Raw genomic sequence first — 14,954 nt, forward strand, 5'->3', positions numbered from 1 at the left:
AGTAGGCTGTTATTTCTACTGTTCATCATTATTATTTAAGTTCCATTAAACTGTAAAAAGTGTTCTGGTAGTCAATGGCAAGTGTGTCATTTGATCAAACGAATAAAGACACTGAATTGAGCACTTGGCCCTGTAAGTGTCTGATAATGGGTCAGTACTATGCAGTTTGAATGGCTCTAAATTGAAAGGTGCTCGGATTGGCCCTCCACCAGTTTGTTGAATAAAATATCCTCCATTCATATCAGCTCTTAAAAACACCTTGGACTGCCACTTGTGGTCAAAGAGACTGGCTTTTCTATTCAAACGTTGTGTGAGTGTACCGGTACATTAATCCACACAGTTACATGTGTTTTTGAATATACAGTACATTGGTGTATGGTTGTGTGCTGTACCACAGTTTAACTTGACCTTGTCTCTTATCTCAGGTATGCGTATCCTGGTGACCCTGCTTCTGGACACTCTGCCCATGCTGGGCAACGTGCTGCTGCTCTGCTTCTTTGTCTTCTTCATATTTGGCATCGTGGGCGTCCAGCTGTGGGCCGGCCTGCTCCGAAACCGCTGCTTTGTGGAGGACAACTTCTCCTTGTGAGTGTAGTTTAATGTCACATATATTGTCTCACACTGTATGCTATAAAGGGCAGTTCAAATAAATTTTACATTAAGGACGCATAAGTCGAGATAGTAAGTGTGATTAGTCCATTTGAGTTTCCTGGAAAGCCTTAAAATTTTGGCATTGCATACCCTGATAATACTTGGTAACTGAATAATATTAATCTAATTGAAATGTATGCTCAAGATAGAAAAAGTTCTAAACCAAGCCACGTTATTCTACAGGTGTTCTTAAATTTGATAAAGATACTGTATAGTTGTTAGCCTTTGCGGAAAAACATGAACCCTTTAAATTATGATTTCAAGTTTCTTGTTCTACAAAAATGTTGCTTCATATTAAGCTACAGTAGCAGTACATGAAGCAACTCCAAATTAGCTTCACCTCAGCCAACTACTGCATGAAGAAGCCAGTTATGTTAATCCATCAGTACCACTTGTATCTTTTTTCTTTTATCCCATTTTAATAGATGTGTACTCAACAACTAGCTGCAATAAAGCTGAGAAACTGAGGGGGAGAAAGGAGTGGTCAGATTATCAAAATGCTAAAGTTAGTCACACTTCTCTATTGGAGTCAGACTGTAAAAATGTGGATCTGTTGAATACATCCGTCATGGTTTATAAACTGCTTTGACTGGTTCAACATACCAATCTCCCTTTGTAATCTACCTAATCATTTATATGTCAAAAAAGGTTTTGTCACACATAATTAAACTAAATATAGTCGTCAGCATCGGACTTCAAGATCCCATTATGACCATAGTCTTATTTTCTCAAAGGTGCACAACATGACTGGAAGCGTTCATTATTTTCCTGGTAGAGCCGAGAGAAACTGATGAGATCAGTTTCTCTCGGCTCGGGATCATCAAAGTCAAACAGTTGCGTAAACTGTGACCCTGCACTTTAAACTAGGTCATGCACTAAAGTCAAAGAGTTCAACGATTATAGGATCTCATCACAGTGATTAATGGGAGACATATAGGACTGTGAATAATGAGAAAGAACCCCTGTGGCCCATGGCAAATGGAACATGGGCATGCATGACTTATTCATGCTCCCTGTGTTACCCTTGCTCCATTACTCTATATGGAATATATGACATCTCTCTGCTATAATTTAGATTTAAGTTCACGCATAATGGCTTCTGTGAATTGGCAGATTTTTTTGTCATCATCATCAATTTTTAGACATTCTCCTTGTATCTGGAAGGTGTGTGTTTCTGTATCACAGAAAGCAACAGTATTCCATTTTTATCAAAAACATATTTAATTCAGCATCTTCCATCTTTCTGCGGTTCTTAGATACATATTTTAGTGCTTTAGGAAAGTAACAGCTGTTAACTTTTAATTGGGTTGACACTGACTCGTTATTAGACTGAACGAGAATATGTGAGCGAACCTGGTAGGAATAACATCAAGTGCGTCACGTTGGGGTGTGATAAATCATGTACCATACCAAACTCTACAGAGCACCAAGTGTTCTTGTAGATCATGCTAAAGTGTGAAACAGCTTAAAAAAAAAGTATAAATAAATAAGGGAGCGTGAGGTGGTTCTGAAGTGGGAATGGACTGCTATGGTGCTACAGGCTATTTGAGGCTACTGTGCAATTAAAGCAGCCCGCCAGCCGAATGTGTGTTGACAGTCGAGCCAGATATCACACAGCAGACACACATCAGCTATTCCAGACACTGGAGTGCTCTGTAACACCAAGAGGTGGTAGAGTTAGCACACACATCTGTCCATCCAACTCACACAATATCCCAGTTATTTGGCACCAGGTTTTTTAAAACAATTACAGCTGGCTCTCTTGATTAATTCGTTCTGTCTGTTTGAAGAAGTGCTATTCAGTGAAATCACCTGCTGGACTGTTTGCATGGAATCCAAACATGCTGGTTTTGGGGGGCTTCAAAGTACATCCGCTTAAAAGTCTGCTCAGTGTTTGTCAAAATTCAAAGGCTGAACCATCACTTGATTGCTTGGACATGGCAACAAAAGCAGGCTGTAGTGTAACAGGCAAAGAAAGGCTCATTAGTGTCTTCTGTGAACTTTCTAGGAAAAGCCTGTATGAAGGGAAACAAATGTGAATCTGAAAATCCGATTTAGCTTTTAATGCTCTCCTAATGTTTACCTAGTGTTTTAATGCTTGTTCTCAAAGGCATGAAAGATCAGAATTTGTTTGTGCACATTATATTTGTTAATACTATTGACTTAGATAAAGATCAAATCTGATTTTATTACAAATTAATGCAGATTTTAACATGTTCACATACTTTTTTTTGTATTTGTCAAATGTACACCTATTCTGGATCATTTGTTATTAGTTATTGTATACTTTTTCAGTGTGTGCCTCGCTTAGTTCTGAGTACTTGATCCAAGGGTATCTTTTTGCACTTTGTTTTAGTTGTAACATATACTTTAAAGTGAGTTTATGGAACTTCTGAAGGATGAAGTAACATCTTCCTGTTATGAATGCAACAATGAACTTGAGGGAGTTTTAGATCTTGGACTTTAGTCCTAGAGAAAGAAAGTACTTTCTTGGGGAAAAGCACCTTTTGACCAGTTTGTGTTCAATCTAATGACCTTTTTCAAATGTTAAAATGTATATAAACGATTAATCAATGATTAATGTACACTCACACAACGTTTGAATAGAAAAGGTCATCTCTTTGACCACAAGTGGCAGTGCAAGGTGTTTTTAAGAGCTGATATGAATGGAGGATATTTTATTCAACAAACTGGTGGATACACATCCTTATAAGATGTTCTACTCTCCTGATTCATATGTATCAACCAATAATTCTTGCAATGTCATTTTTTCTTCCTCCCCAAGCCCTCTGTCTGTGAAGTTGCAGAAATATTACCACACGGAAAATGACGACGAGAACCCCTTCATCTGCTCTCAGCCCCGAGATAACGGCATGCGGGACTGTAGCTCTGTGCCCAAGCTGTATGAGGAGGGAGGCCTGCAGTGCAACCTGGACATACACTCTTACAACAGCACCGACAACACCACATGCGTCAACTGGAACCAGTACTACACCAACTGCTCTGCTGGTCCATTCAACCCTTTCAAAGGAGCCATCAACTTCGACAACATCTGCTATGCCTGGATTGCCATCTTTCAGGTAATTACGCATCCAGAATAGCATAACATCAGATGAAGTAAAGATTTTCGGCAGCCAAGCCCATACAGTACAGTTTGGCCGACGGAAATATGTAATACTAGATGGAGACGAATTGCCTCTGTGGCTGGTATATAAGCGAAATAAGGCTTAGAGGATTATCAGGTCACCACAGCTTCACAACCAGACTGTGGTCTCATTTTTCTATGCCATTTGTTTGATATCTCCACATCATTTGAAAAGCCTTTTGTTGGAAGTGTTCATTTGTCGCTGTCTCACTTGGGCACTTTCACTTGCTCTGGCCTGTCTGTATGGGGCAAGATACATGTTGGGGATTATGGGAATTATTATTATCTGGATGTAGTGAAAGAGGGCATGAAGTTAGTTGGTGTGAGAGAAAAGGATGCAGAGGATAGAGTTGAATGGAGGCGGATGATTCGCTGTGGCGACCCCTGAAAGGGAACAGCTAAAAGGAAAATAAGACGAAGACGAAGAAGCACTATGAAATATGGTCTCTTTAATTTGTATGTTTAATTCTACTCTGTTTACTTTTCATATTGTGTCTGTTTTTATTTAATTTTTGTCTTTCTATAAAACTTGCCTGTCTGTGTTCCTCTTTAGGTGATCACTCTGGAGGGCTGGGTGGACATCATGTACTTTGTGATGGATGCTCACTCCTTCTACAACTTCATCTACTTCATCCTACTCATCATTGTAAGTGCCGCTTCATGGTCCCACCAGCTGTGTGATTGAACAAGTGGGTCAGTCAGGGGACGGTGTGTGAACATCCATTGTGAGCGTGTGAATAACAATCTACTCTTTCGTCTCCTCAGATTGGCTCTTTCTTCATGATCAACCTGTGCCTGGTAGTCATTGCCACTCAGTTCTCTGAGACCAAGCAGCGGGAGAGCCAGCTGATGAAGGAGCAACGGGTTCGCTTCATGTCCAACGCCAGCACCTTGGCGTCCCTCTCCGAGCCGGGCTCCTGTTACGATGAACTCCTCAAGTACCTGGTGCACATCATCCGCAAGGGAGCTAAACAAGTGGCCCACATCTGCAGGATCTTGGCTCGCCGTGCTGGCCTCAACATCGCTGCCTCACCTCCAGCCACAGAGCCCCAACGCAGCCAGAGCCGGAGGAGGAGGAAGTCCTCCAGGCAAGGATCAGTGTCAGTTCATCACATGGTACACCATCACCACCACCATCACCACCACTACCACCTGGGGAATGGTAGTGTCCGAGGAGGCGGGAGCATGAGGTGTCTGGAGGGAAGGGACGTGGAAGCTGGCGCTCATAACAACAATGGAGGGCAGCTTGCGTTAACTCCACCCTCTTGTGTGACAGGAGCTATCTCTGATACAAATATCGCTGCTTTGTCCAACCCTGCTGCTGCTGCTGATGCTGATTCATCATCAGTTCACAGTGCATTCAATACCGAAACCCTTCGTACACCTTCACCCACAGGCGTGGGGACAACTTCAGGCTCCTTCTCCCTAGCTCCTGCTCCCACGTCCAGGGCCATGAAGAGGAACTCTGTGCCATTTGCAGCTCCTGTTCCTAAAAACTACCCCACCCTGCAGGCCAGAGCCCTGGCAGAGTCAAGACGAGGAAGTGTTACAGCCAGCACTCTGACTAACATAAACTTTAACCTCAATATTCCACGCAAGGCCATTGACAGACTACCATCAAGCATGGTGGACACACTTAATCCCACAGGTACACTGCACACCTCAAACTAACAGAGATGAAGCCAGCGATGCACTGTTGAAAATCATAACCATAAATACGATCAGCTCTGTTAGCTGCAATCCTTTTAGGTTGACTGGACAGGAAGGCATAATTTGAAAATAAGAGTTTGATTATTTGATCAGAATTAGTGTTTAATTTCCATGCCAGCGTTGAGACACGCCACTGAGAGAGCTCCTTTTTCTGCAATCACCTATTTGGTGGAGTACGGTATTGATTTGCTGTGACTAAGACTCAAACTTTAACAGTCCAGTGTGTTTTTTCCCCTAAAAAGCACTGAGAAAGTGCTAATTAGAGTCAATAAATGTTAATCCCTCGTGCCTGAACTCACAGCCAGTTTTATTCACCCTTGTCCAAGTTCTAAAAGGCAGTGGGCTCAGCAAAAAGTCAGGCCAGGTCTGTTCAGGTTTTACAGATGGTGGAACCGGTGGCTGCCAGCCAGACAGGCCACCGCATAGGCCGCAGAGACTCACACAATGCCCATCACCATCAAACACACTTTCTCTGACACACGTGCAGCTCAAAATCTTGTTATTCACAACATATCTTTTCCATTGAATTTGAAATTTGTCTAAACCACATTCATTCATACAGTTTATCACAATCACATTGATTTTGCAGTTCTCCTTGTCTCCTTCAGTTTCTGTATCTGACCTTTCTCACTTGGCTGCAGGCCAGCTCTCCTGCCAGCTGTCAGCTCGAGACCTCAGCACAACCAGCAGCGCCATGGACACGGCCGCTTTGACTCTGGACCCTGAGAGCTGCCCCTTCTGCGCCAAGGCCCTAGCCAATGAGTCAGAGGGCGGCACCGAAGGCAACGAGACCCCTGGTGACTCAGACAGTGATGGTGTTTACGAGTTCACCCAGGACCTTCACCACAGGGACAGGAGAGACAGCCGGCAGCCTAAAAAGAAGCACCGCAGGCTGGGCAAAACGGCGGCGAAGGTCGTCCACTTCTGGAGGCTGGTGTGTGACACGTTCAGGAAGATCGTGGACAGCAAGTACTTTGGCCGAGGGATTATGATCGCCATTCTGATCAACACTCTGAGCATGGGGATCGAATACCATGAGCAGGTTAGTGTTTATGTGTGTTTCTGTATGTGTGATCCATTAAGGTCGTGGCAAACCTGAAGACAAAGTTCACAATGGAAATACACTCTGATGCATAGTGGGAAGTCAGATGAGACACAATGAAAGAACGTAGGAAGGTATGCGTAGAACTTGTAGATCCTCTGTGTGCTTTGTGTGTCACTCTGGCTGATTGCGTAAGCTCCTCTTCTCCCATAGGCCCAACTGGAATTCCTGATGTCTCTCTCTGGTCTCGTTTGTTTACACGAGCGTAATTACAGCCATGTGAGAGAGAAAACGGACCCAGAGAGTATGAGAGAGAGACCAACAGAGACAGAGAGAGAGAAAGAGGAACTGGGGTTATTTAACGGGTGAGGAAGGCCCCACAACATCTGACAGAGATTTTCTCGCTTGTTCTTTCTCATTTTTAGTTTTTTTCCCCAGGTTTCTATCTCTTTAAGCCCATTTACACCTGATATTAACACGCAATCTGTACCAAGGAGGTTTATCTGGATTAGGAAAAAGATGTGTTAACATATGGTGTAAATGCATGTGCAACGCATTGGCCAGACCGCATCTGGAATCTCCACAGAACAAGTTGAACAATCAGTTCATGCTCTTTGGGGCACGTGTGTTTGTTGACATATAATAACTGGATGACAGCATGGGCAGAATCAACACCAGGTGAAAATTCAAAGCCCCTTGATCAGATGTCAAGACAACATTTTCAGATACATACCTGATTGAGCCAAATGAAGAAGAAAGTTGACTATGAATAAGGATATATATATCTATATTATGTATATGTTATATATACAGTACGATGAGGTGGGGGTTGGGTGTGTGGCAGAAAGTCTCTCAGAAAGTGTTTGTTGGTCACTGAGGAGCAGCGGGGAGTTGAGGTGTCTTACAGTCAGTGGAAAAAAAGTTAAACACGTGAGCCTCAGGATGAGAACCGCTGCTGGTGTCAGAGTCTTGTCCTTTGTGGCCCTAACCGTCTGTGCCATTCTCTGCACAATGTCACCACTTCTCTGAAACATATCTGGCTGTGGAAACTGAAAGGGGAGTGTGTTGAGGCTATTGTGTTGTGTTTTCGCTCCATGTGATTTTTGTATAGAGTTATATAAGGCATGTAAAGTGACACAAGTGTTGTGTTTGTTTGTTTGTGTGTGTGTGTGCGTAGGAGACTGAAGCCTGGCCAGGTTTTTATGGGGTTACTTTCGGTCCCTGACCTAGTGCCTATAAACAAATCCAGATGCCAAACATCCTCAGTGCACACACCGGAGGTTTTATAGCTTTCTAGTCTCCACCTTTTAACTATTTTTCTCTTCCTAACCTTGCCTCTCAGTTTTCTCCTTCATTTGTGGTTTAGTTCCTTCTTCCCACTTTTTCTCTTTTCTTGTTGTCTCCTTCCCCTTCACCATTTCTCTCCCTCATTTTCACCTTTACCTTTTGTCATTCTCTCTTTAACATGCCTTCCTCTTTGTCCTCTTCTTCCTCCTCCTCCTCTCCTTTCTTTCCTTCTCTTTCTTTTAAGTGCTTTATCCTACTTTGGGTAAGGAAGATCCTTTCAGTCTCCAGACAGGCTGCTGAAAACATTTCAGAGACGTTTCATTGATTGCACGTCTATTGACATCCAATAGAAGCAAGGATCACTCAGCCTCTGCTTGTCTCTGCAACTCTGTGCAAATGGGGGAGAGAGAGGCTGGGTTTTAGTTTCCACACATCCTGCAGCCACATTTTCTGCTGGAGTTGTGCACACAGTGTTTACTTCATGCGACTGTCACATTTATTGTGTAAATGTTGTGTTGTGTTTTGGGGGGTTGAAAATGACCCCCCAAAATCATCTTGAATACACTAGAACATGTTGGAAGTGGTTTGTTGAAACTGCACCTTGTACCTCCCCCCACTGCATTCTTGCCCAAATTTGGAGTCAGTCTAATATGCAAACGTGGTCTCAAAAAAAGTCACTTAATGACTAGAAGGAATACATGTGGAGTTCACTTGATTGTGGTCATTTTAAGTTTAAAATAAAAACCTGCATGTGTAGCTTAACCCTGCATTCAGCACAGTAGTATGTCTTGTGAGCAAGGCTAGCCTTCCTGAGATGGTAAATTGATAAGTGCTGTTGCACAGCTGAGTGAGTGCTGTGAAAACTTGGAGCAAAAGGGGATTAACCGAAAGTGTCACAGACTATTTTAAAACTTGTGGTTCTTTTAGCAAGTGCTTATTTGTGTCATGATGATATTTAGTGGGATCGCAAGTGTCAAAAATTGTGCTTTAGGCTTCATAAAGATGTTCTCTCAAGTCTTCAAGTCCCTGTTTGTCATTAGATATATATTAGATAAGCATTTAAAAGCAAAATTACCTTATTTTTAAACTGTTCTCAGAACCAGCTGCAGTCAGTAAGTCCGCTTTCTTCCTTCTTCTTTTTACCTTCTTCACTCACAAACCAAAAATATCAAAGCTGTTCATCATCCACATAATTTAGATAGACACAAGCAACCTGCAGTTCCTTTAATTCACAGTAAAAATCTCCCTGTGCTTTGAATTGTTTAAAGATAATAGCACAAGCTAGTGCGGAGATATTCGATTCTAATGGTTTTTGATTGAAGCGCTCCCTTCTAACCAGTCAGAAAAGATCAAACACTGCATCACATACTGATGCGAAAAGGCTACTTTGCTTATATCTCTGAGATAAAAGCAAGTTGCATATCGTAGCTTTAAGCATTTTATCATAATCAAAACTAATGTTAAGTTGCTCCACTGCTGCGCAATTAAAATGTTGTAATATTGATTCTAATTGTCTCTGTTGGTGTTGCTGGACCAGAACACCACCTGGAATGTGCTGGGTTTTTATTAGCTTTTATTGTGAAACAGCTGCACATTAGAGTTGAGTTGGTGACTGCAGTGCAGATTAGCAGATGGAAAAAGTGTCTTTTTTCCAATACTTTTATACGTTGGTTGATCCATCATGGGATCGCAGCCCATGTTCAGTCACATCCATTTCCACAACATACACAAAATAAATGATATCACTGCCCAAATGGAGCCTGTCATTAAGATTGTGTGTAACAGCAGCTTGTGTCATCATTAGCTATTAAGCATGCTGTGTTTAATATTTTAACCGTTTGCTCATTCCTCATTTATTGTTTGCCTTCCTGTGGCATTTGCCCAGTCAACTGATATCAGTTGTTACCCATAATTCATACACCTGTCTCATAGCTGGAAATAAAGCCTCACGTGTCATCTGCTTAATCTGAAATGCTGAATAGTTTGTGTGACACTACTCCTTTAAGAAGCTGTGTTTCAGCTCTGTTTACCATCCTCCCGTCCTGTTCCGCAAATAGACAATGCACACACAGACACTTATATTTACTCTGTATCATTTAGCTGGAAATGAAGTTGTTCTAGTTCTGACTGTGTCTGAAAAACACTTTGACAAACATTCACACCGAGGAGGAACATGGAGAAAGAAATAAACAAATTAGAAACATGGCCCAACATGGCATAGATTGCCCCAAAGGGCAATCTATGCCTCTGCTTGCAGTTATTACATATAGTATGCTTATGAATCATGACTTATCCTGATGTGGTCCATGAGTCACAAAGGTAGATGTGTGTATTTGCACATGTTACTATAAGAGTATTTTTGGATGCAACTGTAAATGACAATTTGAAGATGCCACTCTTCTTGATTACCTTGACATTTCTCATCTGTGGAAGATGGTGGTGGAAAGCAGAAAAAAAGGGCACACAGTCATAGTACTAATGCGTAATAATAATAGTATGACATTTAGGCATTGGCGCACATTTATTTATTTGGTAAATATGTGCAGTTCGCTACTTTCTCTGAAAGTAGTTTATAAAAGTACATAAAACTACATCTTTTCATTCTTCATTATAAAAAAGCAAACACTTTATGTGAATATACAAATATTTTGTGTATAAATACAGTATATCAGGGGTGTCCTATCTTGGTCCTCAAAGGGCCACTGCTCCACTTGTTTTCCATCTATCCCTGCCCTACCCACTGTTGATTACCTGGTTCAGAAACTGAAATTGCAGGGGAAAAAAATCAGCACAGTGGCCCTTGAGAACCAGGATTGGACACCCCTGCATTATATTAATATACTGTTTCACTGTTTCAACAAGTTTTCACATCACACTACTTACACGTACTTGCACATCCTGTAAGTACATAAAGGTGAGCACAGAGAAACCCCTGTATATTCTGTATATTTCTCTACACAGTGAATGTCAGACTTACGAGAAACAATAACTCACACACACCAAATAAATCTGGTAAATCTGTTTGTTTGAATTCTGCAGTACATCCATGTTAACGTTCGTTTGTTTCTGTACACTTTTTGCAAAGCTTGTACTTTTGTGAACTTTTTATTCTTTGTTTTATTATTGACGTGTGAAACCATCTGCAGAAACATCTAAGGCTAAGTTTAGTCTACATGCTGAAGGGACTTAAATCCTTTCTTTTTTTACCAAACCAAATTAGATTTATTCAAACCAGATCTGAGCCACTTTGATATGTGGTCCTAGAGCTAATTCATATTTGATCATTGCCCTCATATGACATATTGGCTCTATGACTATGTTCACCACCTACTAGCTTACTTTGTCTCTCTGCTTTCGGCAGGCTCACAAACGCAAACTTACAAACACGCTGCGTAGGGAATGCTGCAAACTTGCTCTCCCCCCAAGGGCAGCACACAAGGCAAGTGCATGTGTACAATGTAAATGTGTGTGTGACACCTACATTGAGGGATAAAGAAATGATTAAGTAGAGTGTTGGATAGGGATAACAGGGTCTAAGGACTTGGAGTGAAAGGATAAAGGGGAGTGATGGGTGGAAAAGTGGAGGCAGACAGGTTGGACGAGTAAGGAGAGGGTGTCTGCTTTATCTCTCTGAGCAGTTTAGGAGTGTTACCATTTATGGTGGAGCTGATGGAATAGTTGTGTGTCTGCCAACTATGTGACATAGACCGTAGTCTATTTACTTGGGAAGGTCAACCTTTCTCTCACTTTACATAAGAAACCTCCCTGTGTCTTTGTGGCCACTGAGACTTCCCTGTATCCTTTTTCTGAAACAGTCCTGTCAGTGTTTCCACTCCCTTGACAAATGATGCCGATGCCAAAATAGTTTAAGAAGAAGTTAAGAGGTAGAAAAGACAGGGCTGTCGAAAGGAGAAGTGGGTTAAAATGTATGGTTCCTGTTATGCTGCTGTTATAGTTGAAGCCTTTTAGCACTGACATGAATATTGATTCAGTGTGCAGCTGTTACATGAGCACAAAGTGATCTGAAGTCACTCTTGGGTCACTTGGTCTACATTTCCCACAGGCAGCGTTTTGACTTTACTAACCTTGAAAGCTATTCGCTTGAAAAAGAAAGTGCACCGAGTCCATATTTAAACTTCTGAGTACTTTTCAACTGTGATACTCTGTGGTGTTTGTATATGTAAAAGGAATATGTTAGGGTCAAGAGCTTGACATGGATGCCAGGAGTAGAGCTACAGTCATCCTGCTCTAGCTGGATATTTGCAGCTAGAGCATACTGCAAGTTGTAGTGCAGCCATCACTGACCTGAAACACTGTCGATTTGGTTTGTGAAGCTTAAACGCACTGATTGGGTTTGTTACTTGAAGCAAAAACATAAAACCAATAACAGTTTTTCTCGTGTTTTCTTGCAGTAATGTGTAGCCAACCTTGAAACAAAACCACATTTGGAATTCGATGAAATTAAATTGAAATTATTTGGTACTTGGAATGAGCTGGGATTCCACTATGGAGTGCTTTTCTAATATTTTGTGCTCTTGTCTTTTATCTTTTAATGCATTTAACAAAGATGAAGAAGTGCCCATGTTAGTTTGACTATACTTATAGGCACAACAGAGCTTTGAGCTACATGCTAGTGTCAGCCTGCTGCCGTGCTCAGAAACACTCCTGTTATCAAGCTCATTAGAAAGTTAAAAACTAGTGAGTTACAGGAACCTGCATTATGGAGATTAGTGACTGCTTTTGTTATGATTTGTTTGGAAGTTGTGAATGGGAAGCTCTGTTCTTTTTCCTGCCGTTCAGCCACTCTATTGTTATTTGTCTCTCTTCAAAATAAACACATTTACATTTAGGATGTGGGAACAAGTATAGTTATTGTTATGACTGACATTAAAGTTTTAAGTTACGACTTGTTTATGACTTGTTGTTTACATAGGTTATGGGATTAATGTAAGTAGTCTGTTTATAGGTGTATGAAGGCCCCTTGCTGCATTTTCATTCTGTGCGCACACACACATTCACTCCAATTACCACAGTCAGAGAGACGTTGAAAAGAGCCTTTCATTGCCCATCTTGCTTCAACTAGAGACAATATTTATTCAACTTTTATTCTGCTCTGCCAGAGGAATGCAAAGTTGACAGTCTAAAGACGCTGGCTTTACTCCAAGATAGGCCTAAGAAAAGCGATTTTCTAATTTGTACATTGATGAGATACATTGTAAAGCAACATTCTCTAATCCTGGTTTATAAAGGAGCCTTTTCCAGCCCTGGGCCATGAAGGCCATGAAATCAAAAAGCGAGAATCAATGATGTGATCAAATGGTGGATTCTGTTATTTGCTGGTTCAGTGAGATGTCAAATAGCATTCTGATTGTACAGCAAGCTCTCCATTCTATCTCCTGCTCTGGATCTCCCATTTTATTCCTTCCTCATTGTCTCATCACTGTGAAATTTCTTCTGAAGAGTAACATACATAAATAGGAAGTAAAAAGTCAGAAAAAACTTCCAACGTGTTGTCATGACTAACTGACTCTTCCAAGTTTGATTTTGTATGGAGCTAAATTTGCTGGAATAATAATTAAAAACAGACAGCAGAGAGTATTTGAAATAATAATGTAGAACCTGAATAATCTGAGGGTTGTTGATTTAGAAATTACCGAACATGGGAGAAAATACATAAAGAAAAAAAGAAGAATAAAGAATATCTTTGGTCTTTGCCACCTGTTATGTCAATGTTTTATGGTGTTTCAGGTTTACACTATTTCCAGTTCAACTTTTATGTCACCTCACAACTTTGCCTTATCTCTGGGAAGTCAAGTGGATCTGGCTTCCTGAAAAAGCACTTATCTAAACATCTGAAAATGTTAATGGTAATATCTGTAAAATGTATTTTATTTTCCTGACATCAAGGAAAAGTTTGTGATTTAATCCATTTAGATACTGGATACAATTGAATTATTCATTATTCATACTTCATACTTAGAGGATAATGTTGTCGCCTCAAATGCAAGTCAAAGCACTGACCGTGCAGTTCATGGACGACTGCCAACCAACTGGTTCTCAGCTGCCCCCATGATGGGGCATATCACTATTGTTGGCAATATTATTTTACATAAGTCAACAAAATTTAAAAAAAAGTGGTCCTAAGGTTGAGCCTTGTGGAACTCCAGATTTAAAAGATGATTAGGCGGGCAATCAATTTGGAGAGAGTTAGATGAGCAGTGTGATCCCTTGTCTGTTCATTACATGCTGAGCCGGCCAATAAGTGGTTAGCATATAGAGACCAACATAAAATGGGAAATTGTCGTTTTCAGACATATTCACACAAGTATATATGATAAAACAAAATAGTAGACTGTGTTGTTGTGGGTGTGTTGTTTCATGTACCACTAAAACAACTATTACAATATTCCAAAACACCTTACACCAGTGTGCAACACTCACAGACAGAATTGGAAAAGTCTGGAAGGTTATTCTGGAGCCAAAAGTTATATCTTGTGTGGTGACAGTTTTGAGGTAAGCAGCAAAAATATGGTGTTTATCTTACAAAGTGATCCACCAGGAGTACATGATCATGTATGTGATTAGGTGATGGAGTGACTTGTTAGATGATGTCACACTGCGTTGCAGCAAAAGTCTCCACTCACTAGCAAATAGTTAGTCTCATAAATCCAATGAAACTGAATTTTTACTATTTTTCTGAGCAACTGGAAGATACTTTAAAGGTTAATTTGTGGGCTTTAGAGGTGCCCTTATGTGGAATGTGTTGTCTTTGGATAGAGACAAACCAGCTATTCCCCCTTGCGTCTGCTGAGTTAATTAAACTAGCTGGGATTGTTGGAGGGAGTTGTCAGCTACACCTAATGTCTGTAGCCTCTGTAGAACTATGGTAAACCATATCAAATGCTTTGGAAAGCCACATTAAAATCCTCATTATCATCAGTCCATAATAGGTCTTTCTTAAATGATGTTAAGGTGCTCATGCAGACTCTCATATCATTCAATCATCTGAGACAAATCATCCTCGCCATTATTATTAAATCACAGAGTGTATCATTCTCCATTTCATGCTTGATATTTCCTCTTCGTCGACATGCCTAAGCAAACCACTTGATTAGGCTA

At 40.9% G+C, this 14,954-nt stretch overlaps 1 protein-coding gene across 3 annotated transcripts in view; it reads left to right on the plus strand.

Annotated features, from left to right (window-relative positions):
- The window catches only part of cacna1g (calcium channel, voltage-dependent, T type, alpha 1G subunit), a 207,029-nt gene that overhangs the window by 117,869 nt on the left and 74,206 nt on the right, over nucleotides 1-14,954 (plus strand). For all 3 annotated transcript variants that reach the window (XM_026351608.1, XM_026351609.1, XM_026351607.1), the window contains 5 exons: nucleotides 426-585; nucleotides 3,437-3,731; nucleotides 4,350-4,442; nucleotides 4,562-5,444; nucleotides 6,148-6,548. In XM_026351608.1, coding sequence (XP_026207393.1) covers nucleotides 426-585; nucleotides 3,437-3,731; nucleotides 4,350-4,442; nucleotides 4,562-5,444; nucleotides 6,148-6,548 — 1,832 coding nt within the window. The remainder of the gene's footprint in view (nucleotides 1-425; nucleotides 586-3,436; nucleotides 3,732-4,349; nucleotides 4,443-4,561; nucleotides 5,445-6,147; nucleotides 6,549-14,954) is intronic.

This window comes from Anabas testudineus, chromosome 19 (assembly GCF_900324465.2).
Source record: "Anabas testudineus chromosome 19, fAnaTes1.2, whole genome shotgun sequence".
Lineage (NCBI taxonomy): Eukaryota > Metazoa > Chordata > Actinopteri > Anabantiformes > Anabantidae > Anabas > Anabas testudineus.